Source organism: Bemisia tabaci, chromosome 8, assembly GCF_918797505.1.
Source record: "Bemisia tabaci chromosome 8, PGI_BMITA_v3".
Taxonomy (NCBI): Eukaryota; Metazoa; Arthropoda; class Insecta; order Hemiptera; family Aleyrodidae; genus Bemisia; species Bemisia tabaci.
The window spans coordinates 14,492,160-14,517,755 of record NC_092800.1 but is presented as its reverse complement, the minus strand read 5'-3'; the positions used below and the strand labels follow the sequence as shown (position 1 = coordinate 14,517,755).

At 36.7% G+C, this 25,596-nt stretch overlaps 1 protein-coding gene across 2 annotated transcripts in view; it reads right to left on the bottom strand.

Annotated features, from left to right (window-relative positions):
• Positions 1–2,184: 2,184 nt before the first annotated feature.
• LOC109037238 (uncharacterized) overlaps positions 2,185–25,596 on the bottom strand; it is a 31,882-nt gene continuing 8,470 nt past the window's right edge. The window contains exons 4-7 of one of the 2 annotated variants that reach the window (XM_019051811.2): positions 24,212–24,426; positions 6,258–6,524; positions 5,490–5,654; positions 2,185–4,528 (exon numbers count right to left, since the gene is read on the bottom strand). In XM_019051811.2, coding sequence (XP_018907356.1) covers positions 4,253–4,528; positions 5,490–5,654; positions 6,258–6,524; positions 24,212–24,426 — 923 coding nt within the window. In that variant the 3' untranslated portion in view covers positions 2,185–4,252. Of the gene's footprint in view, positions 4,529–5,489; positions 5,655–6,257; positions 6,525–14,706; positions 19,018–19,967; positions 20,133–20,741; positions 21,009–24,211; positions 24,427–25,596 lie in introns of those variants that run through there. The other variant, XM_072303121.1, reaches the window with a different exon arrangement.

Genomic DNA, 25,596 nt, shown 5'->3' with positions numbered 1-25,596 from the left:
CATTTAATTTCGGAACTCTTACACAAAAAATTCGAGAAACATTGATCGAGGAATACCAAAGTTGAAGTAAAAATTAACTCTGAAAATGCATAAGATAAGTGAACTGATCCCAAATCAGGAATCAATTCAGTCACGGGGAGGCTTTTTATCTTTATACAGAGGATTTTATACAAGCCAGATGCATATCCTGCTTTTTCCCTTCTTTCTTGTCGCATTTGACGCCGCTGAGGTGTAAGCTTGGAACCGCCGGACGATATAAGGAGTCTCGATCTTGCGCTGGTACCCAATGGGCTTCGAGAGTTTCGTACGGGGCGGACTGGGCCAGCATGGAGATGAAAGCCACAGCCAAATACAAGACGAGAATGCCGGTAGCTTCATAGCGGATGACGTAGTCTTCACTTCAACTGCAGCAACGAGGAACTTTCAGAGATCACTTGCAACTTAGTAGCAGACTGATGTTCTTACATATTATGGCAGTATTTTTAAACTCGACCATGGTTGTGATAACAAGCTTTATCTGTTAAACTCAAATCAGGCGGCTGCTGTCGTACTCGTGCGTCAATTTTTTTCCGTTGGAAACCTTATCGCCTTTAAAATTTCAACTTAGAAATACAATTTTAATTAGTTTTTTGAGAAATTTTGTGGAAAATGGTTTCTAGCAGTAATCTTATCACCTTTGACCTTAATTCTATGACACTTTCATTTATAAAATAATCTCTGATTAAACCTAGAATGGCGAATAAAATTTTCTAGATACTCTATCTCTATCGTTTTGCAGGATGCGGGATGCAAGACGGTTATTTTTTACAATTATCTCCCTCAGTTTTCGTCGTTAAAGTAGAAAAAAAAGTTGAAAGACGCAACACAGCCGTGTTGCCGTAGCGAGCGAATGAGAAGAGAGTGTTTGGATTCTTTAGAATTTTGAAATAAAAATTGTAAAGAGATTTAATAAAAAAATGGAGGACACTGAGAAAATGATCGGCATCCTGATGAAATCGCACTTACAATGCTGCTTACTGGAGCACGATTTTCAAAATTCTCTTGACAGACATGATGTAGGCATTTTTTCGGGAGTTTCAGATAGTTTATCTTGGCGTCTTGTAAGATGCTGACGTTCGGTAATTAAAACTTTTTTTTTTTTGAAAAATAAAATTATCTACAACTGTTTAAGCCTTTGAATAAAATAATAAAAATAAAAAACTAACCACAGAACACTGATTCATGTATAGTAAATTATAATATTTTCCTCCACCTGCATAAATTTCTAATCGGGGTTAAATAAGTTTTGCCCGGAATGGAACATGACAAGGCGGTTTGCACGCGATAGATCTCTTGCATGTTCATCAATAAGAGTAACTGCAAAAAAGTAGAGGGTTCGGGATAACAAACGATATTTATACCAACTGAGTTGATTTCAAGACGAAAACTAATAAAAATATTTTCGACGCTTAGATTTTGCGTATAAGAGTCATATTTTGTCCTGAATGAAAAATGGAATAAAACGAAATAAAAATTGCTGAGCAAACAATTAAAACAAATAGCGAACGTATATACTGAGGATAATTCTCTAAATTTGTCAAGCTTTTTAAAGTACAACTCGATTGGCATGTCTTGGGGAGAATAATGAAGAAAAATTTAATTTTAAAAATAGACTCGGAAAACTTTTCATATGAATTAAATTGTTTTATCAGTTACACTTGGAAACTTTGCTATCCCACATAGTAAACTTTATTTCTGAGAGGATTCATTGTATAAGTCTTAAGAGTAGCTCCTTAAAAAAAGCCCTGCAAGAAACCGAAAAAATTCTCACGGGTGGCCAGGTGATGCATAACAATACCTCGGTCACTTTTCGTTCAACCACAATCTTTAGAAAAAATCCGATCTGAGAGATGCTGATGCTGATTGGTCAAGTTTTATAGTGGCGAGGCGTGAATGATCGACTATCGATATTTCCACATTTGAAATCATCGCAAAGAATCCATTATTAAGGTATTCGTTGCAAACGCACCCTGTTCGTCGATCCGTTTCCATAATGTTATATGACAGACTAATCGATATAACGCAAAGCACGCCACACCATTGAGCTGTACTACCTTCACATAAGCCAAATCAAAAAGCACTTCGTTGATCTCTACGTGAGAATATGCCCTCATAGGAATAATAAATAAAAAGTAGTCATACGAAAACAGGCACCAACAACTTTTATTACTCTTTCCTGCGGTTAACACTTTTAAACTTCGGTTCAACAAAGTGAAATTTATGTCTTAAATTTAAGAAGGATTTTAGAACATTTCACCAAGTCTATGCGAGAAACTAAGGAAATTTTGCACGTGTTCACCATCAAACACTGGGGTGGCTTACGCAATGTGGAAACATTGTGTTTCCTCTATTTAGGTGTGTTTAAAACACTCAACATTTTTTTAGAGAGGCTGTAGCTGCCTCGCCCAGAATCGATATTTACAGTGGATTTAAATGGACAAAAAAACAGTTTGGCCAACTTGCAAGACCAGCATTTGTTGTCTAGACATGCACACACTGCACAGATCTTTTTCTCTTTTAAAGTAAGTGTTCATAGTCTTTTGACTCTCAAGAAATGATCTATTGACTTTGACGGGAATACACAGAGTTTTTTTTTTCAGAATTAAAAAGTATGCCCGGTAGGTGGTATGCAGGTTTCTCAACACGACCGATGGGCATGTTTCTTTCCTTGGAATTCAGTTTCAGTCGTTTCAATAAATCTGCAATTGAAACAACTGCAGATTTATTTCTTCTCTGTGATTTCAATTTCAGTCGTCGGTGAATCTGCAAAGAAACCAACTACCGAGCGGAACCATGTAATGTCTGCATAACACTAAAAATATCCTTGCGACAAACTTCAGTTTGTTGCTTAAAAATAATGTGCTGTAGGTGGTTCATTAACATTGAAAGCTTTCAAATGAAAATCAATTTTTTAAGAATAATGGGTTGGTCGCACTGATCTGGGAATCAATTTTTGATGCTTGCTTCTTGAAGATCAGCTAAAATAATAAGATTTGTCCAAAAATCAACTGTCCACGTTCAACATTAACCGAGCTGACGCCCTTTGAAAAGTTGGGTTTTTGACGTCATCCCTCACGGTAGCGACACCATTACTTTCTTCTACCTTGCTTTCATGCGAGTTTCACGTTGAGTAACCAGTGCAAATGCATGTCATCTTGATTGATAAAAGCAAGGTGGAGGAAACCAAGGGTGTCACTACCGCGGTGCATGGATGACGTATTAAACCCAACTTTTCAAAGGGTGATAACTCGGTTAATGTTGAACGTGGAAAGTTGCTGTTTGCACAGATCTTATTATTTTAGCTGATCTTTAAAAAGCAAGCATCAAAACACGATTCTGAGACCAGTATAATGGGTCAGTTGCGCTGGTCACAGAATCGTATTTTGATGCTTGCTTTTTGAAGATCAGCTAAAATAATAAGATCTCTCCAAGCAGCAACTTTCCACATTTAACATTAACCGAGTTATCACCCTTTGAAAAGTTGGGTTTTTGACGTCATCCCTTTCCTTCCTTATACCTGACTTTCATGCGAGTTCCTCGTTGAGTAACCAGTGCAAATGTATGTCACCCTGATTGATCAAAGCAAGGCTGAAGAAACCACAAGTGGCGCTACTGCGGTGCATTGATGACGTCATAAACCGAATTTTTCAAAGCGCGATTTCTCGGTTAATATTGAACGTAGAAAACTGCCGTTTGGACAGACTTCATTCTTTCTAGCTGATCTACAAGAATCAAGCATTAAAACGCGATTCTGTGACCAGCGCAACTGACCCATTCCAACTAGAAAACCTCTTGCTTCCTCCAAAAACCTGGTTGATTTCTGTTAGACCCATTCCGAGAGTATTAAATAATAAATTGGACGTATGTCTGCCAAACGGAACTATCTGCACCATGACATGAGCCCTGTTATGCATATATTCTTATGGGTCTCAAAGCTCATGTCTTAATGTACATAGTTCTGTCGGAAAGAAATACGTCCGATTGTCAAACTTTACAAAATTAAAATTATTCGAGTCGAGCCGCATCGAGAGACGAGAAAGTCCCTCTGATGGAAATCATCACCAAAAAACCCCCAATTTTCTAAAAAATGATCAGGGACATACGGTTACGGTCGCATAGATCGCAAATACGGCAACGGACCGAATACTACGGTCGATGTAGGGTGCGGTACTACGGACATTATGACCGGATTTTATTTCTCAGCAAAACCTCTTTAAAGGTTGTGCAGGCTGGGAGAGATCTTATTGAACTCTTTGTCGGACAACATCTGCCACCGGAAGCCGAGTATTTGAGAAACTTCTTGTTCCGTTGTTTCGTAAGAACGACACGATTTCTTCAACCAAATGCTGAATCCCTCGGGCCAATCTGAGTTTTTGGGCCAGTCGTTGCGAAGTATCACAGCGTTTCGACGAATGTACAAGTGTTTGAGTTTCTTCCCGTAACTTGCCAGCAGCAGCACTGTCGCTGTTGATATGCGCTCTCGAATTATCTAAGGAAGAAACCGAGATTAAAAAGAATTAGTTACAACGTTACAGAGAATGAAAATAATTTAAGAGAGAATGGGTGGTATTTATGAGAGAAAAAAGAGGAATCTTGTCTTATTTATTTCTGAAACGAGGAATCGGTGCGATTTTCGAGTAGGGTTTCCCGTCAAAATTTGAAAAACCACCAGGTCGGAATGGTCTCAGAAAGTAAAGAAAAAATAAAACTTCATTAAAACGTAAAAGTTAAACGTAAAAGTTAAAAAAAAAAAAAAAAAATTAAAAGTCATTACGTGTTAGAGATAAAATTGACAAAGGATTTAATAAAATCAGGGTCTGTAAAATGGAATGGTTTTTGAGAGGGATCAACAATATTCAATACAAACCAAATTTCTAAAACAACCATATTAAAAGTCATCACATTTTTTTAAAAAAAATTAACAAAAGAATTCTATAAAAATAGGGTCCAGATAATTACATCAATAGTTCCGGCCTTCCAAGCGACAAAAAGAAACCTCAGCCTCAAACACATCCTTCGGTTATAGTGTTGTTCTGCGAGTGCCACAAAGTCGTCTACAGTGCCTTCATTTTCTGCGTATGCAACACACACATTCTTTAGGCAAAGAAAGTTGAGTTATTGCAGTTGCCACTCACTGCATTATTTTCAAGTAATGTTGCTTGAAGGATGAGGGCTTTCCGTGCTCTTTCTGCTCTTATCAGACTAAATTTTATAATATTTCTCTCTTAACACAAGGACCATCGCGGAATATTCTTCATGCAAATAGAATTATTTTCAAACTGCGTGCTTGCGTTTGTGCTGATGGGTTTAATTTGCACATTGCAAATACGCTGATTCTCCGTGATTTTCAAAATAATGCAATAGTAGGCGGTATCAGAGGAGGATTATGATCAGATATGTGTAAATTTTGTATATCAGCATTTCTGAACTTCATAGAAAGTAGCACTTACTAATGTGGTGAGATTTGGACACTTGTTCACTAAGAATACAAAGAACGGATCCATTCTATCTCGGAATGATTTCGATTGGTGATATTTTGGGGGATGCGTGTGGCCATAAAACCTCAGCGTCGGTCCGTACATTTCGACAGCCGTGGAAACTGAGTCTCCGTCAACCTGCAAATAATTTTTTTTTTTTTTTTTAAAAAAATGTAGCCTATTATTTATGCAAACAAAGATGGATCGGTGAGATTACAAAACCCCTTAATTCAATTTCAGAGGTACACTTCAGTTATTTTCCTGCGCTGTAATCTTTCAAAGGATGACGGACCATTGTTTCGCAAAAAAATTGGTTTTTTTATTTTTTTACTAAGCATACTTTATTACAGTTTTATGTCACAACTACCAAGCTGATCCTCCGTATCTATTGGCATTGTTGAAAATTAACTTAAATGATATTTAACTAAAAATAAACGTATGATGGGGCTAATTTTAAACTTAGCCTATCATTTAGAGCCGAGGAATGTAGTCCTCCCGGCCTTCGGATTAAATTAAAATTTTGGTAAGATTTTCTTAGCCCTTTTAAGAGATGTTCTTTCAAAAATTGTGTAAAAAAAGAAAAGGAAAAAAAAGGAATGCTTTAAGTTCGTAAAAATGGTAAAATAGGAGCAAATTTATGTTAGGCACTCAATGTAATCGTACAAGATGGTATACTAATTTAATCAACTTATGTGTGCACTTTGCTCCTTAAACATTTGATGAAATTACTCTTTTCGTTACCTTGATTTTCGGTGACTCATACCAAATACTTGCAACCGGTGCACCATCTTGCCACAAGATACCCTTTTCAAGATTCGATACTAGTTGTAAATGCACTTGCAAATCTGGTCTCTTCTTACTAAGTTGCTTCCAAGCCTTCGAAGAGACAGCTGTCAGTTCTTGTGGGGTGTACTTATTTTGAATGATATGAAGATGGGAAAGTGTTTCTATTTCACTCAGCAAATAGAGTCCATCTTCGCTTAAGTTTTGAGGACTTATCTCTAGAATCTTGAGACAGAAAAGAAAAGAGACCATTAGTCTAAAAGCTTCAGTGACTGCTAAAAGAGAAATGTTTGGTTGTAATTTAATTAAATTTTATTGTGGTAATATAACAATAGAAAGTTTAGAAACCTTGATGTAAATTAATCAATAATCTTCTTTTCCTAGGCCTCTATCCCTCCTACATTACATATGAACTGATCTCATTAAATTGAAGGCAACTACTCATGATCCATTGAGATTGAGAAATAATGCAAAATTCAGTAATGTACCTTGTTTGGTATCTTCTTCGATTGAAGGAGCTTATGTGACCGCGGACAAAAAGGAAACGACACACAGACCACACAGTGGATCGAGTCAATAGAAGAAGTCGGATATGGAATTATTGGCTAAAATTTCAAATTATGATGTTTATTTCGTCATGAATTCAATTTTAAAGAGTATTCCAGAAAGTTAATTTCACGAAAAAACTAATGGAATACCAATCTTAAACTTCTTTGTTTCATATTTTCGAAAATAAAAGCTCTCAAAGTTTCCAGATATTGTCCGACTTCTCCTGTTGACTCGGTCCGTAGCATGCGACAGGAAAAGAGCTGAGAGGAGGTACATAGAAAGTTTTCAAAAACATAGGAGAAAAACGGGAAACAAGGCGAAAAGCCCGAGGCGTTTCGGCCCAAAACATGAGCCATTTTCAGTCGGAAGAATAGAAATAAAATATAAAAAATTCTAAGTAGAAACCTGCAGACCTGAAAATCAAAACAAAGAGAAACAAGAGAAGCATCCTCCTCTTTGTTTTGATTTTCTCGGCCGTCATATAGTCTGCAGGGTTTCTATTTGTAATTTTTATATTTTATTTTTATTCTTCCGACTGAAAATGTTTCGGTTTTGGGCCGAAACTTCTCGGATTTTTTATGCGTAATTTTTAGCCCTGTTTACCATTTGTTCTCCTATGGATTCGATCGACATGAGCCCTCTATCGAAAAATAAAAACGTGAGTCGATCGACGTGAACCGATCGACAAATCCCATCCCATCCCATCCCACCTATAATAGTTACCCGACCTATCCCATCCCATCCCACCTATAATAGTTACCCGACCTATGTCGTCAATTCTTTCGTTCACGATAACTATCCCATCCCATCCCATCCCATCCCATCCCATCCCATCCCATCCCATCCCATCCCATCCCACCTATAATAGTTACCCGACCTATGTCGTCAATTCTTTCGTTCACGATAACTATCGTTAAATTTACGCTAGCCTATTCAAATTTTGTAATTTTGTCCATTTTGGTCTTATAAAGAACTGTATAGATTTTTGGTTAAATCGCCCTTACCGTTTACTTATAAACGGTAATTAACGTAAGTGCCCTACTTACGCTGTTTTCCACTGATCTGTTTTTATGAAAGTTCCATTCCTCGGTTTCCTTGGTAACCTTTGTTTGCTATCAGCTGATGTTTAATTTCAATTTATTTTTTTCTTTTTTTTACTTTTTTTTTTAATAAATCATTGCTAGGTTAGTTCAAATTTTTTGCCAGCCAAACAAATACTGTGTCTGTAGATTGTTGTTATTTCACTCAATAATAAAAAAAAAGAAAATAAAAGAAAAAATATATATATATTCTACCTCCCCCCCCAGCTCATTTTTCTAGCTCCATCACCATCTCCCCTCAACTCATTTTTCTATCGATTTTATCGTTTTTGGCATTTCTTGCTCCCCTGTAAACCACCATTTTTTCGGGGTTATAGATATTTTAGCGGTCTCTAGACCCGTGACTCCAGTCACGAGCATTTCGCTAGTGACTAATAAACAGGTGTCGATCCGATCGACGTGATTCGAGAATCATGCATCGATCAATATCGACACCGATTTGAGCGACAATCGGCAGTACAGTGGCGAGGCATGAATGATCGTTTATCGATATTTTCCCATTTGAATCTATGGTAAATGATCGATTGTAGTTATTAGAGTGCTCGTTCCGAACACCCTGTAAATCGATCCATTTCCATAGGTTTAAATGACGGATTAATCGATGCATCGTAAAGCACGCCACGCCACCGGACAGTATTCGATCGATTCACGGACTTGTCGATCGATTCACCTTGATCGGTTCCCGCTTTAATTTTTCGATCGATTCAAGTCGATCGAATAGACAGCGGTGTTTTAATACTTTTTCGATCGAATATTTGTCAATCGGTTCACGTCGATCGATTCACGAGTTTATTTTTCGGTTGATTCATATCGATCGAATCCATCCATACCCCATTCTCTACATTTTGGACTGGTGCTGGTCGTAAATTTGTAATAGAATAGGCAGCCGAAAGTACAAAAATGAAGTTTTAAAAGCAAAATGTTAAACATAAGTCTTCGGTTGTTTGCAAGACCTTCAACCACGGGATGTTTTCACGGGACTTGTCCCAGGTCGAATCCCGGGGATGGAATTTGGGGGATTTTTCCAAGTTACCATCTCCAAGGGGCGGGGCTTTCACGTTCCTGCGACAAGTTTGCGCGGTAAGATAAATTAGTAAAAACCAGGTACTTAACAGGCGGCATTAAGATAATAACTGAACACAGTTATCCGTCAATCAAATTAGTTAAATTATTGAACAAACATGAACAATCGAATAAACAACAAAATATCACACAGTTATGGCTTTGACTTCTTGGCGCTTAATTCCTCATTAATTTTTTTTTTCTTTACAGAATTGCTGGATGAACAGCGCATTATGCTCGATACCGAGACGGAAAGCGCAGAATTTCTAAGGATTCTGCGAACCAGCGGGAAATATTGCGTATACTTCTCGCGATATTGGGATGATGAAGTTAACGTTGTTTTTCACTTTTTAACCGATAGACCTGAAGCAAGCAACTATTCGAACTTCGGAGTAGGTATGTGGTATCACGGTAAATTGAAGGAAATTCTTGGCTGTTCGTCTTCGTGGAGTTACTGACGTTTATGACTGTTACGCTCGGATCAATGTACGTATCGCGTACAGAATCGCTCTATATAGGAAAAAACCAAGCCATCTTTTGGCTTTTTAATCAATCACGGGAGAATTTGCGCAGGAGCCGCGGTATGGAGCGTAATTTTTAATGATTTTACCAAAGCGCTGGAAAAATCGCGTTTCTCCCGCGACATTCCTGTGACTATCTCTTGATTTCTCATTTTCTTTACAGAATTAGTAGAAGAACCACACCTTTCCCGCGTTTCCGAGATGAAAAGCGCGTAATTTCTTTTGGCATAACAAATCCACTAGAAATATCGCGTATTTCTCGCGATATTGAGATGTGGCTCGCCTAATTTCTCAATTTTTCACAGGCGGAAATCAATCGAGCAACTATTCGAACTCCAACCCGAGATACCACGTACTCCGTGCGTGGTATCTCGGATTAATTGGATGAAAATCTTACCTTTTCGCCTTCGTGAAGCTTCTGAAGTTTATGAATATTATGCTCGTATAAGATATACAAATCGCGTATTTTCCAACATATTGAGGTGACAATCGTGTGGTTTTTTGTGTTCTGAATCAGCCGCTGGAAACTTTGCGTAAGTGCAGCGATGAGGTAACACGCCTAACTACTAAGGTAACTCGAGGAAAGTCTTAGGATAGTGAATGTATTTCTTTGATTTCTTCAGAATTTTTCAGTAGGGTAAGAATAGTCTGCTTGAGAATTCCCAAGGGATGAAAGAAATACAAACACTTTTCATATAACTTTCCTGCAACGGAGCCGTGGCACCTAATATTGCGGCTCATACACAAATTATCCAGTGGTTGATTCAGGACACAAATGACCGCACAATTCTCGCCTCAATAAGGTGGACAATACGCGCTTCCTATGACTATGCTAGCATAATATTCATTAACATTAGAAACTTCAGAGAGGCCGGTAGAAAAATAACATTCTCCTTCAATTTTGCGTGATACCGCACATACCTACGTTGGAGTTTGAATAGTTGCTCGATTGTTTTCCGCTCGTGATCAAGTGTGAAATTATGCGAAAATGTGCTACTTTCAAAAATTCTCTAAAAACATGAGTGACTGCGCGATTATGACCAGAATATACCGGCAAGTACAATATTTTTCAAGCGGTTTTTTAAAGGGGGGGATGAATTAAGCGTTTTTGCCCTATGCTTACTGCTGCCCTGCGCTACCCTATTCAATTTCTCGTGAAATTTCTCATTTTCCAATTTTATTCCTAAAATTTTTGTTTGGGGTTATATACTATTGTTTTGAGAGAAAAGATACATCGAACCACTATCGGGTATGATCCACGCTCCAGGGGATTCGTTAAAGCAAAAGAAATTACGGTCTTTTCATCTCAGTATCGAGCAACGGGTGCTATTTTCAAAGGTTCTGTAAAAACATGAGTGACTGCGCGATGATAACCAGAATATACCGGCAAGTACGAGATTTGTTAAGCGTTTCTTTTTTTTAAAAAATTACACGTTTTTACACAAGTATCGCAAAGATGCTCGATATTACCACCGGTTTTGTAAACACATATAAAATTCCTGCGTGGTTTTCATGTAACTATCACGGCAAACACGCGACTTCTACACCCATGTTGAAAAAATATACAAATCAAAGATTTTTGCTTAGGACAAAGATTAGACGTAACAATAGCAAAACGACATTTCTTCAACTCAATAAACTGCCTCTAAGTTAAATCCGCACGGATTCAACGTTTCAAAAAAAACAAATTTTGTGGACAAGAAACGACGCTAATATCTCGAGCAACATTTATTTCAGCGCAGTACTTGCGAAACGCACAAAACATCTTAATCTGTAAATTTTCACCTCTCCCTACACTTTTGTTATTTCATGTCAGAATCACAAATCATCAAACTTTTTAATTCAATAGAAATATTTAGTAGCACTAAAGGTCAGGACATTTTGATCCGTAACAAACTCATTTTCAGCTGCGAAGAAAAGGACAATTACTTACAAAAAATTATTTATTAAGTGATGACCTAACCGCAGTTGTTGACTCTCAACTAATAGAATTCAGCCCGGCGAGGATCTGAGAAGCATATAGTAGTGATTTACACATTAACAAAATAAAAGGGTAAGTAGACCCACTTCCTGCCCTTCAGTCAGTCGTGCCTTTTAGATTTTTTTTTTTTTTTTTTTTTTTTTGAATGGTAGTTTTTTCTCATGTCTATACTTCTGATTATCATATAAATTCGTGCTTTTATTTCGTGTCGAGTAAGTTGTGTGGTTTTGTTGATTTGGCTGGAAAAACTGAACAAACCTAATTCGACGAAGATCAGAGAAATCATAAAGAAATACACATAAAACTGAGAAAATATTTTAATCCAGAGCTTAATTTCGGAACACTTACACCACAAGCTCGAGAAACATTGATCGAGGAAAACCAAAGTTGAAATAAAAATTAATTTTGAAAACGCACAAGATAAGTGAATTGATACCCAATCAGGATTCAATTCAGTGACAGGGAGGCTTTATATTTTTATACTATAAACGATGAACGTTTCGGTGAATAAAATCTTGTGCCGCTATTTCCGCATCCCAATGTGCCTGCGCCAACTTACGCACCTCATCGACGTCTCCTTGGACTGCTTGGACTGCCGCTGTTTGCGCATCCTTAAGTGCCTGCGCCATCTTACGCACCTCATCGACGTCTACATCTTGCGGTGTCCTAGCGGCTGCGAGAGTTTCGTACTGGGCCAGCATTAAGACGAAGGCCACAGCCAAACATAAGACGAGAACGCCCGGGAGCTTCATAGTGGATGACGTAGTCACTTCAAAAGCAGCAACGAGGAACTTCCAGAGGTCACTTGCAACTTAGTAGCAGACTGATGTTCTTACATATTATGGCAGCATTTTTAAACTCGAGCAAGGATAAGATAAGTAGTTTTATCTTTTGACCTAAAATCAGGCAGCTACGACGCACTCGTGCGTCAATTTTCTTCCGTTGGGAACCTTATCGCCTTCAAAATTTCAACTTAGAAATACACTTTTAATTAGTTTTTCGAGAAATGTGGAAAATTGTTTCTAGCCGTAATCTTATCACCTTCGACCTTAATTCTACAACCCTTGCATTTATAAAATAATCTCTGGTTAAACCTAGAATGGCGAATAAAATTTTCTAGATAATCTATCTCTATCGTTTTGCAGGATGCTGGTATTATTCAAGACGGTTATTTTTTACAATTATCTCTCGCAGTTTTCGTCGTTAAGGTAGAAAAAAAAAGTTGAAAGACGCAACACAGCCGTGTTGCCGTAGCGAGCGAATGAGAAGAGAGTGTTTGGATTCTTTAGAATTTTGAAATAAAAATTGTGAAGAGATTTAATAAAAAAATGGAGGACACTGAGAAAATGATCGGCATCCGGATGAAATCGCACTTACAATGCTGCTTACTGGAGCACGGTTTTCAAAATTCTCTTGACAGACATGATGTAGGCATTTTTTCGGGAGTTTCAGATAGTTTATCTTGTCGTCTTGTAAGATGCTGACGTTCGGTAATTAAAACTTTTTTTTTTTTTTTTGAAAAATAAAATTATCTACAACTGTTTAAGCCTTTGAATAAAATAATAAAAATAAAAAACTAACCACAGAACACTGATTCATGTATAGTAAATTATAATATTTTCCTCCACCTGCATAAATTTCTGATCGGGGTTAAATAAGTTTTGCCCGGAATGGAACATGACATGGCGGTTTGCACGCGATAGATCTCTTTCATGTTCATCAATAAGAGTAACTGCAAAAAAGTAGAGGGTTCGGGATAACAAACGATATTTATAAACTAATTGAGTTGATTTCGAGACGAAAACTAATAAAAATATTTCCGACGTTCAGATTTTGCGTAAGAGTCATTTTTTGTCCTGAATGAAAAATGGAATAAAACGAAATAAAAATTGCTGAGCAAACAATTAAAACAAATAGCGAACGTATATACTGAGGATAATTCTCTAAATTTGTCAAGCTTTTTAAAGTACAACTCGATTGGCATGTCTTGGGGAGAATAATGAAGAAGAATTTAATTTTAAAAATAGACCCGGAAAACTTTTCATATGAGATTGTTTCATCCGTTACACTTGGAAACTTTGCTGTCCCACAGAGTAAACTTTATTTCTGAGAGGATTAATTGCAGAAGTCTTAAGAGTAGCTCCTTAAAGAAAGCCCTGCAAAAAACCGAAAAAATTCTCACGGGTGGCCAGGTGATGCATAACAATACCTCGGTCACTTTTCGTTCAACCACAATCTTCAGAAAAAATCCGATCTGAGATATGCTGATGTTGATTGGTCAAGTTTCATAGTGGCGAGGCGTGAATGATGGACTATCGATATTTCCACATTTGAAATCATCGCAAAGAATCCATTATTAAGGTATTCGTTGCAAACGCACCCTGTTTATCGATCCGTTTCCATATCGACGGTGAAACTACCAAACCACGTATCTCGGTTTGCGACGTCGCAGACTTCCTGTCATACTTCATTTTTTAAATGAAAAACTACTTAACATCCAGTCTTGAAAATTTCTGTGATTTTTCCTCTTTGTGCGGAGAAAATTCCGTGAAAATTTCAAGGAATGATATTGATTTGGTCTACTTCAAAAAAATAAAATGTGAGCGTAGATTTTTAAACACCGCAAACGAGATACGTGGTTTGGTAGTTTCACCGTCGATATGTTGGGCCTTGTCCGCACGAGCGCAGTTCGCGGAACTTATTCCTCGAACTTGCTCAGTTCCCGGAACTTATTCCTTGGAACGAGGCATGCTGTCTACACGGGTTCGTCCGAACTGGAACCGGAACTTCAATAAAACTATACAATTATTGCAAAATAATAGATTATTATGACCGCCAAAGTAACAAAAATAAATGTCAAGATCATTTGTAAAGGACGTGAAAAACAAAAACAAGCAAATTCAAATCAAAAGAAACATATTTAGAAGCTCGGAGCACGGGGGAAATTCCAGGTTTTGGAGGAATAAGTTTCAGCTCAGCAAAAAACTTGTTCCGGGAACAAGTTCCTCGAACTGAGTTCCGCGAACCGCGTTCGTGTGGACAAGGCCTTATATGACAGACTAATCGATATAACGCAAAGCACGCCACACCATTGAGCTGTACTACCTTCACATAAGCCAAATCAAAAAGCACTTCGTTGATCTCTACGTGAGAATATGCCCTCATAGGAATAATAAATAAAAAGTAGTCATACGAAAACAGACACCAACAACTTTTATTATTACTCTTTCCTGCGGTTAACACTTTTAAACTTCGGTTCAACAAAGTGAAATTTATGTCTTAAATTTAAGAAGGATTTTAGAACATTTCACCAAGTCTATGCGAGAAACTAAGGAAATTTTGCACGTGTTCACCATCAAACACTGGGGTGGCTTACGCAATGTGGAAACATTGTGTTTCCTCTATTTAGGTGTGTTTAAAACACTCAACATTTTTTTAGAGAGGCTGTAGCTGCCTCGCCCAGAATCGATATTTACAGTGGATTTAAATGGACAAAAAAACAGTTTGGCCAACTTGCAAGACCAGCATTTGTTATCCAGACATGCACACACTGCACAGATCTTTTTCTCTTTTAAAGTAAGTGTTCATAGTCTTTTGACTCTCAAGAAATGATCTATTGACTTTGACGGGAATACACAGAGTTTTTTTTTCAGAATTAAAAAGTATGCCCGGTAGGTGGTATGCAGGTTTCTCAACACGACCGATGGGCATGTTTCTTTCCTTGGAATTCAGTTTCAGTCGTTTCAATAAATCTGCAATTGAAACAACTGCAGATTTATTTCTTCTCTGTGATTTCAATTTCAGTCGTCGGTGAATCTGCAAAGAAACCAACTACCGAGCGGAACCATGTAATGTCTGCATAACACTAAAAATATCCTTGCGACAAACTTCAGTTTGTTGCTTAAAAATAATGTGCTGTAGGTGGTTCATTAACATTGAAAGCTTTCAAATGAAAATCAATTTTTTAAGAATAATGGGTTGGTCGCACTGATCTCGGAATCAAGTTTTGATGCTTGCTTCTTGAAGATCAGCTAAAATAATAAGATTTGTCCAAAAATCAACTGTCCACGTTCAACATTAACCGAGCTGACGCCCTTTGAAAAGTTGGGTTTTTGACGTCATCCCTCACGGTAGTGACACCATTACTTTCCTCTACCTCCCAGATAAGACAGGAATATTTAGCCAATATTTAAACAATATTGTTTTGGTATTTATGCAAACATTGGGCCAATATTGGTTAAATATTGAGCCAATGTTAAAAGTGTACACCATCTTTCCTTTTGGCATAAATACTGTGCCAATACTTTGGCTGAGAATACTGTGCCAGTACTTCAAAGGGAAAGTATTTGGATATCAATATTGAGACAATACTGCACCAATATTGAATCAATTTAGGGGTTCGCAGCTAGGGGATGGTGGAAAAGGGTTAATTGTGAAAATAATTTTAGAAACCATGAAAAATAAAAATAATGAAACCACTGGGATGTTATTGAATCGACTTTGCAGATTAGAAATTTTTCATCCACCTTGGGGATTGAACCCGGGACCTACCTAACACTAACCGACGACCCTACCAATTGAGCTTCACTAGACGATGTATTTCAGTGACTTAAAACCGGTATTTAACGTCGAGTTGGACGGGCAACTAGGATATTTTCCATCTGCCTGGATTTGTCCGTGTATTTATTTTACTTTTTACTTTACTATATTTTTTAAATTTATTTTATCGTTTTACTTTGTCTTATTTCCTTGCTGACTTTATTTTTTTCTTCACTCTATTTTTTTTTTTTTTTTCAAGCACTTCATTTTTTTCTTTAATTATTTACTTCTTATTCCTTTACTTTGTTTTGTTTTACTGTAATTTATTTTAATACTTCATCATAATTTTTTTGACTTCAGTTAATTCTTTAAATTCACTCTATTCTTTAACCTCATTTAGTTTTTTCCCTTATACTTTATTTTTTTCTTCATCTCAGTTTTTTTACTTCATCTCCTTGCTCCCTCTAATGTTTTACTTCAGTTTAGTCTTTGACTTCATTTTATCATTCATTTGATTTACTTCATTTTATTTCTCTTCTTTTGTCTCTGTTATTCTATTATTTCCACCATTCTATTATTTTATTTATTTTTTTCTCTTTAAATTTTTCATCGACATTCTGAGATGCATTTTGCATTTGATTGCAGTTTGATGTCTTCCTCATAAAGACTATGCAGGTGCGATTGCCATAATCTCAAAGCTGCACAGCTACTAAGTGCAAGTTCTACAGGAGACCAATAAGCACACGAGATCAAGAATTTCTTCTTCAGTTGAATTTAAATGTTTCATTTGAAATTTGAAAAATAAAAAATAAACAACCAGATGTGAATGAATGATAACATTCTCATTCAATGATAATATTCACAACAGTACATGAACTACAAACGAAACAAAAAAAGAAATAAACTGAGATCACGCGCAAATACATTGAAAATGACCTCAAGGAGGTGGAAATTCAACAATTTCTTGGGAGGCAAAAACATATATATTATATTATATTATATTATATTAAATTTGACAACAACTGCAATAACCTTTATGAATAATAAGGTTGAAAATAATGGATAATTGTTCAGAAAGAACACATTTGAGCTACGTCTTAAATCTAAGCCTTATTATGTTTAATACTTTTCGTTATGGGCAGGCATTTAGTATGATGACTTAAACCGATTAGGATATCGAAAATATTTTAAAAATATTTTGAATAGCAGTATTATTGTTTAAAATATTTTCAAAATATTTTGAAAATACTTACTAATGCATTACTGTCTTTTAAAATGTTTTTAAAATATATAATAAATATTTTGAATATAAATATTATATGTACTGATATTTTAAAAATACTCTCACGATATAAATTTTTACAGTGTTGAAATACAAATATTTTGAAAATATTTTTATGATGTTTTGGGTAAACATATTATTTTTAAAAATACTAAATGATGATTCTTTAAATATTTTCTAAAAAAATAATTTTGATTATAATATTATCAAAATATTGTCAGTATTGTGTAAATATTGCGACAGTACTGACAATATTTGCCCAATATTGTAAAAATATTATGTCTTATCTGGGCTTGCTTTCATGCGAGTTTCACGTTGAGTAACCAGTGCAAATGCATGTCATCTTGATTGATAAAAGCAAGGTGGAGGAAACCAAGGGTGTCACTACCGCGGTGCATGGATGACGTATTAAACCCAACTTTTCAAAGGGTGATAACTCGGTTAATGTTGAACGTGGAAAGTTGCTGTTTGCACAGATCTTATTATTTTAGCTGATCTTCAAAAAGCAAGCATCAAAACACGATTCTGAGACCAGTATAATGGGTCAGTTGCGCTGGTCACAGAATCGTATTTTGAGGCTTGCTTTTTGAAGATCAGCTAAAATAATAAGATCTCTCCAAGCAGCAACTTTCCACATTTAACAGTAACCGAGTTATCACCCTTTGAAAAGTTGGGTTTTTGACGTCATTCCTTTGCTTCCTTATACCTGACTTTCATGCGAGTTCCTCGTTGAGTAACCAGTGCAAATGTATGTCACCCTGATTGATCAAAGCAAGGCTGAAGAAACCAAAAGTGGCGCTACTGCGGTGCATTGATGACGTCATAAACCGAATTTTTCAAAGCGCGATTTCTCGGTTAATATTGAACGTAGAAAATTGCCGTTTGGACAGACTTCATTCTTTCTAACTGATCTACAAGAATCAAGCATTAAAACGCGATTCTGTGACCAGCGCAACTGACCCATTCCACCCAGAACACCTCTTGCTTCCTCCAAAAACCTGGTTGATTTCTGTCGGACCCATTCCGAGAGTATTAAATAATAAAATGGACGTATGTCTGCCAAACGGAACTATGTGCACCATGACGTGAGCCCTGCCATGCATATTTATTCGTATGGGTCTCAAAGCTCATGTCTTAATGCACATAGTACCGTTTGGCAGAAATACGCCCAATAATTGTCAACATTTCCAAAATTAGAATTATTCGATTCGAGCCACACCGAGAGACGAAAAAGTCGTCCGGAGATGGAAATCATCACCAAAAAACCCCAATTTTCTCCAAAAATGATCAGGGACATACGGTTACGGTCGCATAAATCGCAAATACTGCAACGGACCAGATACTACAATCGATGTAGGACGCGGTACTACGGATATTATGACCGAATTTTATTTCTCAGTAAACCTCTTTACAGGTTGTGCAGGCTGGGAGAGATCTTATTGAACTCTTTGTCGGACAACATCTGCCACCGGAAGCCGAGTATTTGAGACACTTCTTGTTCCGTTGTTTCGTAAGAACGACACGATTTCTTCAACCAAATGCTGAATCCCTCGGGCCAATCGGAGTTTTTGGGCCAGTCGTTGCGGAGTATCACAGCGTTTCGACGAATGTACAAGTGTTTAAGTTTCTTCCCGTAACTTGCCAGCAGCAGCACTGTCGCTGTCGATATGCGCTCTCGAATTATCTAAGGAAGAAACCGAGATTAAAAAGAATTAGTTACAACGTTACAGAGAATGAAAATAATTTAAGAGAGAATGGGTGGTATTTATGAGAGAAAAAAGAGGAATCTTGTCTTATTTATTTCTGAAACGAGGAATCGGTGCGATTTTCGAGTAGGGTTTCCCGTCAAAATTTGAAAAACCACCAGGTCGGAATGGTCTCAGAAAGTAAAGAAAAAATAAAACTTCATTAAAACGTAAAAGTTAAAAAAAAAAAAAAAAAATTAAAAGTCATCACGTGTTTGAGATAAAATTGACAAAGGATTTAATAAAATCAGGGTCTGTAAAATGGAATGGTTTTTGAGAGGGATCAACAATATTCAATACAAACCAAATTTCTAAAACAACCATATTAAAAGTCATCACATTTTTTTAAAAAAAAAATTAACAAAAGAATTCTATAAAAATAGGGTCCAAATAATTACATCAATAGTTCCGGCCTTCCAAGCGACAAAAAGAAACCTCAGCCTCAAACACATCCTTCGGTTATAGTGTTGTTCTGCGAGTGCCCTAAAGTCGTCTACAGTGCTTTCATTTTCTGCGTATGCAACACACACATTCTTTAGGCAAAGAAAGTTGAGTTATTGCAGTTGCTACTCACTGCATTATTTTCAAGTAATGTTGCTTGAAGGATGAGGGCTTTCCGTGCTCTTTCTGCTCTTATCAGACTAAATTTTATAATATTTCTCTCTTAACACAAGGACCATCGCGGAATATTCTTCATGCAAATAGAATTATTTTCAAACTGCGTGCTTGCGTTTGTGCTGATGGGTTTAATTTGCACATTGCAAATACGCTGATTCTCCGTGATTTTCAAAAGAATGCAATAGTAGGCGGTATCAGAGGAGGATTATGATCAGATATGTGTAAATTTTGTATATCAGCATTTCTGAACTTCATAGAAAGTAGCACTTACTAATGTGGTGAGATTTGGACACTTGTTCACTAAGAATACAAAGAACGGATCCATTCTATCTCGGAATGATTTCGATTGGTGATATTTTGGGGGATGCGTGTGGCCATAAAACCTCAGCGTCGGTCCGTACATTTCGACAGCCGTGGAAACTGAGTCTCCGTCAACCTGCAAATAATTTTTTTTTTTTTTTAAAAAATGTAGCCTATTATTTATGCAAACAAAGATGGATCGGTGAGATTACAAAACCCCTTAATTCAATTTAAGAGGTACACTTCAGTTATTTTCCTGCGCTGTAATGTTTCAAAGGATGACGGACCATTGTTTTGCGACAAATTTGGTTTTTTTTTTCATTTTAATATTAAGCATAATTTATTACAGTTTTATGTCATAACTACCAAGCTAATCCTCAGGATCTATTGGCATTGTTGAAAATTAACTTAAATGCTATTTAACTAAAAATAAACGTATGATAGGGCTAATTTGAAACTTAGCCTATCATTTAAAGCCGTGGAATGTAATCCTCCCGGTCTTCGGATTAAATTACAATTTTGGTTTGATTTTCTTAGCCCTTTTAAGGGATGCTCTTTCAAAAATTGTGTAAAAGAAAGAAAAGAAAAGGGAAAAAAGGAATGCTTTAAGTTCGTAAAAATGGTAAAATAGGAGCAAATTTATGTTAGGCACTTAATGTAATCGTACATGAAGGTATACTAATTTAATCAACTCATGTGTGCACGTTGCACCTTAAAAATTTCCTGAAATTACTCTTTTCATTACCTTGATTTTTGGTGACTCATACCAAATACTTGCAACCGGTGCACCATCTTGCCACAAGATACCCTTTTCAAGATTCGATACTAGTTGTAAATGCACTTGCAAATCTGGTTTCTTCTTACTAAGTTGCTTCCAAGCCTTCGGAGAGACAGCTGTCAGTTCCTGTGGGGTGTACTTATTTTGAATGATATGAAGATGGGACAGTGTTTCTATTTCACTCAGCAAATAGAGTCCATCTTCACTTAAGTTTTGAGGACTTATCTCTAGAATCTTGAGACAGAAAAGAAAAGAGACCATTAGTCTAAAAGCTTGAGTGACTGCTAAAAGAGAAATGTTTGGTTGTAATTTAATAAAATTTTATTGTGGAAATATAACAATAGAAGGTTTGGAAAACTTAATGTAAATTAATTAATTATCCTCTTCTCCTAAGCCTCTATCCCTCCTACATTACGAAATGCTCAGTCATTCAATTGAATGCAGAACGTGCTGTTCAAAGAGCTTATTTTGAATTATGTCGGTGGTAAAAGTACCAAACCACGTACTTTTGTTTGACGCTGCAGATTTCTTATCATATTTTACCTTTTGAAGAATACCTAACCATCGACGTAGAGACCAACTGTTTGTGGTATTTCTTTGCGCTTTTAAGAATGTCGCTTGAAGATTTTGCTCAAAAATATCCGGCAAAATCCTTTTTTAAAAAAAGAAAGGGAGGACTTTGAAATATCCCAATCAAAATCCTAGTTTTGGTAGCATTACGAACGATATCTATTTTCTCATTCACTTCCCAGAGTTAATCTATCTGAGATGAAGGAGGTTTAAGAATCAATACAAAATACAAAAGTAAAGAGAAATCACAAATTGATGGGCTAATGGTTTTTTCCTTCTTCTTTTTTTTCGTATGAGTCCTTTCATGAACTGGTCTCACTATATTAAAGGCAACTATTCACGATCCACTAGGAAATAATGCAAAATTCAGTAATGTACCTTGTTTGGTATCTTCTTCGATTGAAGGAGCTCATGTGGCCGAGGACAAAAAGGAAACGACACACAGTGGATCGAGTCAATAGAAGAAGTCGGATATGAAATTATTGGCTAAAATTTCAAATTCTGATGTTTATTTCGTCATGTGTTCAATTTCAAAAGGTGTTTCTGAAAGTAACTTTCACAAAGAAACTAATGGAGCCACTCTTAACATTTTTGCTTCCAATTTTCGAAGATATGAGCTTTCAAAGTTTCCAAATATTGTCCGACTTCTCCTATTACCTCGGTCCAGTTTGCGACAGGAAAAGAGCTCATGGAAGGAGCTATATAAGATTTATTCTATATTTTAACCGCAGATTATCATATAAAATCGACGTGGTAGCATTTTTAAGTATTGAAGAGATGTAAAGTGAATCTTCAGCTGTAGGTAATTGGGAAAATATCCAAAATAACCACGTCGTGCTGCTAAAATCCGGCTCCGAAATCAGTGATTATTTAAAGATCACAATAGATATATTAAATTCTAATACTCATTACTTCTAGCAGCAAACTTCTGGGATGCTTCGAAACAAATACGAGCTTTTAAAGTTTAATAATAAAAGCTATAACTTGATCCAAGTTTCTCTTATGGGATATCTGTAAGAGAGACAGCTCACGGTGGGGGAGAGAGGGAGAGAGAGAGAGAGAGATATCTGCAACTGCTGAGAGCGATCACTCGCGATTGGTTGCAGCAAGGTCATCATGCTTAACCCTACATTTTTCTGGGATCAAGATTCAGACCTTTAGAAATTACTTTTCAAGTCGTTTTTAGTGTTAATAGGAAGAAGAATGTTATAGCTAGAACCTATGACTCTTTGATTTTAACAGAAATTCCTTTAACTTTCATAAAAGCTCAAGGACCCACGTGGAGCTGCACGGACTCTAATATCGTGGACGGTTACAGGACATTTTGTCAACGATTTTTTGTCCAGTAGTTAACGCCCACAAGTAAAATAAGCAACGGTGACTTGGTCCAAGCGTTATATTTTAGTCTGTATGTAAAATTATACTGACAATATGGAAATGAGAAATTGAGAGAGAAGGAGGTGTTGTTATGGTTGCTCATTTTCTAAATGAAATGTTATTACTTTCTCCTTTTGAATCATCTTTTTAAATTGTCATTGGTGAATATTTGGTTTTATTTCTATCCTTAAAATATTGAATGTGCAATATACCTTATATATGTATAGGTACTTTTTTTTAAATATTTTTAATTTTTTCTTTACGAAATTATTACTTCATTTTAAAAACATTTATATTTTTAAAACGTGACAAATATTTGTAAAACCTTTTCCAAGCGACATTAATCTCAATGAACCGCAGTTGTGCCGACAGAAACTTCAAAAATGAATAAAAGAGGGGAAAAACCAAGAAGCACACAATCATTAGTTTTAACCCATTTGTACATCGATCTTTTAGAGTCAACTACGTCAAATTTAAGCGTTTCGTTGCGCGTGCACCTCGCTGCAGCACAATAAGAGCACAAAATGTAAAAATGTTGAAGTGCTTTGGAAATCATTAAATTTGACACGAACCACCAATATTTAAATAACACACATATGTATATTATTATTCTCCTCTGATAAATTGATACATATTTTTTCCCCATCAATTTAAATAAGAATAATCAATGCAGAGTGTGCTAACATTTCAAAATCAAAAAACGCTGACTATGCGAGTATAAATATAAAGCCTAACAGAGCGGAGCGGCGTGCTGCCAGCGCGAGAGGCTCACTGGCGCCTACAAACCTAAGTGGATACTTCACGCATTACGCAATGCTTGAAGTATCCACTTAGGTTTGTAGGCGCCAATGCGCGTTTCGCGCTGGCCGCCCGCCCGCCGTGCGGCTGCGCTTGAAGCAACAATTTCACAACAGAGGTGTTGCACAGTATTATACGAGGCATCCTTTAAAAGTACAGATCTATCCTCGCAAAATAAATCAAGATACTTATCGTACAAAGGAAAAATCTAAGAGCCTTTAGCTGAGGTGTAGAGAGTTTTAGTGAATTTTGTCTCTAGGAATTGACGCTCCCTCATTTTTACCAAAACTCTCGAGTATATATTATTCTCCGTTGGACCAAACAGACAAAACAAAAAAAACAATCAAACCCTCATTCTTCCAAGACATTATACATTTTCATCCAAAAACGTCATGAGCAATTGTTGCTTGTATTTACATGTGGGCCAATTAACTTTGGGTCGTAACTGGCACGTGGACCAAAACTCCCGTGCCGAAAAAACGCGTGGACGTAAATTATTGGAAAAAACAGGTGCGCGGACAAAAAATCGTTGACGAAATGTCCTATAACGTCGTGGACCGAAAAATCAAAACACAGCGGTGGCGCTCCCTACGCAGAAACATTTCTTACTACGCACCGCTGTAGGTTCACCTTAAGGGGCGACGTTGATGGACAAATATTTGCCCTAAATTTTGAAATTTTGTGTATCTTACTTGCAAATTTAGGAAGACACCGATATGAAGCAGTGAGCATTTACTTCTGGTGACGTTGATGAGTGTCAGTCGTCGGAGAGTGAGACAATGTGAGTAGCAAACTTCGTCGAGTAAGTGGAGGGCGTCTCCGAAGTCAAGCATGAGATCAACCAACTGCAGGCAACGCAAAGAACACAAATTACCCATGAGTCTTTTCAAAGTCGCCAGTAACTTTCCTGCAGGTCAGAAACAGTCCACTTTCATTACCAGCGAAATCAATCATGAAATTCGTACACTACGACCGAGTTTTTGCGAGAACCTACGGTCAGGAATGGAGACGCTGCAGGTGTGAGAGATTTGCGATTTGACTATTGATTCTCATGTAAAAGTTCGCGAGAAACACGATGGCGCCACTGGTTTTCTCTATAGTCAACTCCCAAGCTCAAAAAAATCTCTCAAGTTGAGGCCAAAATGGAGGGGATATCCCACGCTATCCTGAGAGTCCACCTCTACGTTAAGACAAACTCTCCATGCAAAGATAGGGAGCAAATACATTGACAGGACTGCCACTTTATTTGGGGACTCCAAAACTGAAAACACGGCATCACTGCTAATGTATTTGCTCCCTATCTTTGCATGGAGAGTTTGTCTTGATGTAAAGGTGGACTCTCAGGATAGCGTGGGATATCCCCTCCATTTTGACCTCAACTTGAAAGCTTTTTTTGAGCTTGGGTGTTGACTTCAGAGAAAACCAGTGGCATCATCGTGTTTCTCGCAAACTTTTACATAAGAATCAATAGTCAAATTGCGAATCCCTCACACATGCAACATCTTCATTCATGGGGGGAAAAAATTTGCTGAAAAATTTGCTACATCCCGGATGTTAAAAATCTGCGCGATAACTCTTGAATGTTGATATGAACGCTACGGTTGTTAATTTAACGTAGCTAGGATGTTACTTTAACAGCCAGAGTTTCCATAACAACATTCGCGCAGATTTTTAACATTCGAAATGTTACTTCAGCTTTTTTGTCCGTGTTGTTTAATACATGTATTGAGTATTGATATCGATACATTGAAGCTGGTATCCTCTACAAGATCTTAAAAGTTTCCACATATATCTCAAACCAAGGCTACAATTGTGTCAAAATAACAGTTTAAAAACCAAATTTAACCAAAATAAATAAATCAAGAAAATCTTTCAAGATCTCATAGATATGTGAAGGTTTTGAGAGGTAAACGACTATTTGTAAAGAAAATGTTTTTTTTTTCTTAGAAAAATTGAATGAATATACTTTTAATTTATATTCTCGAAGATATGAGAGTACACTTCCCGCCAATCTTGCATCATAGATGACCTTTATTAACGTAGAAATTATTTTAGGCTATCTCAGGGACAACTTGTC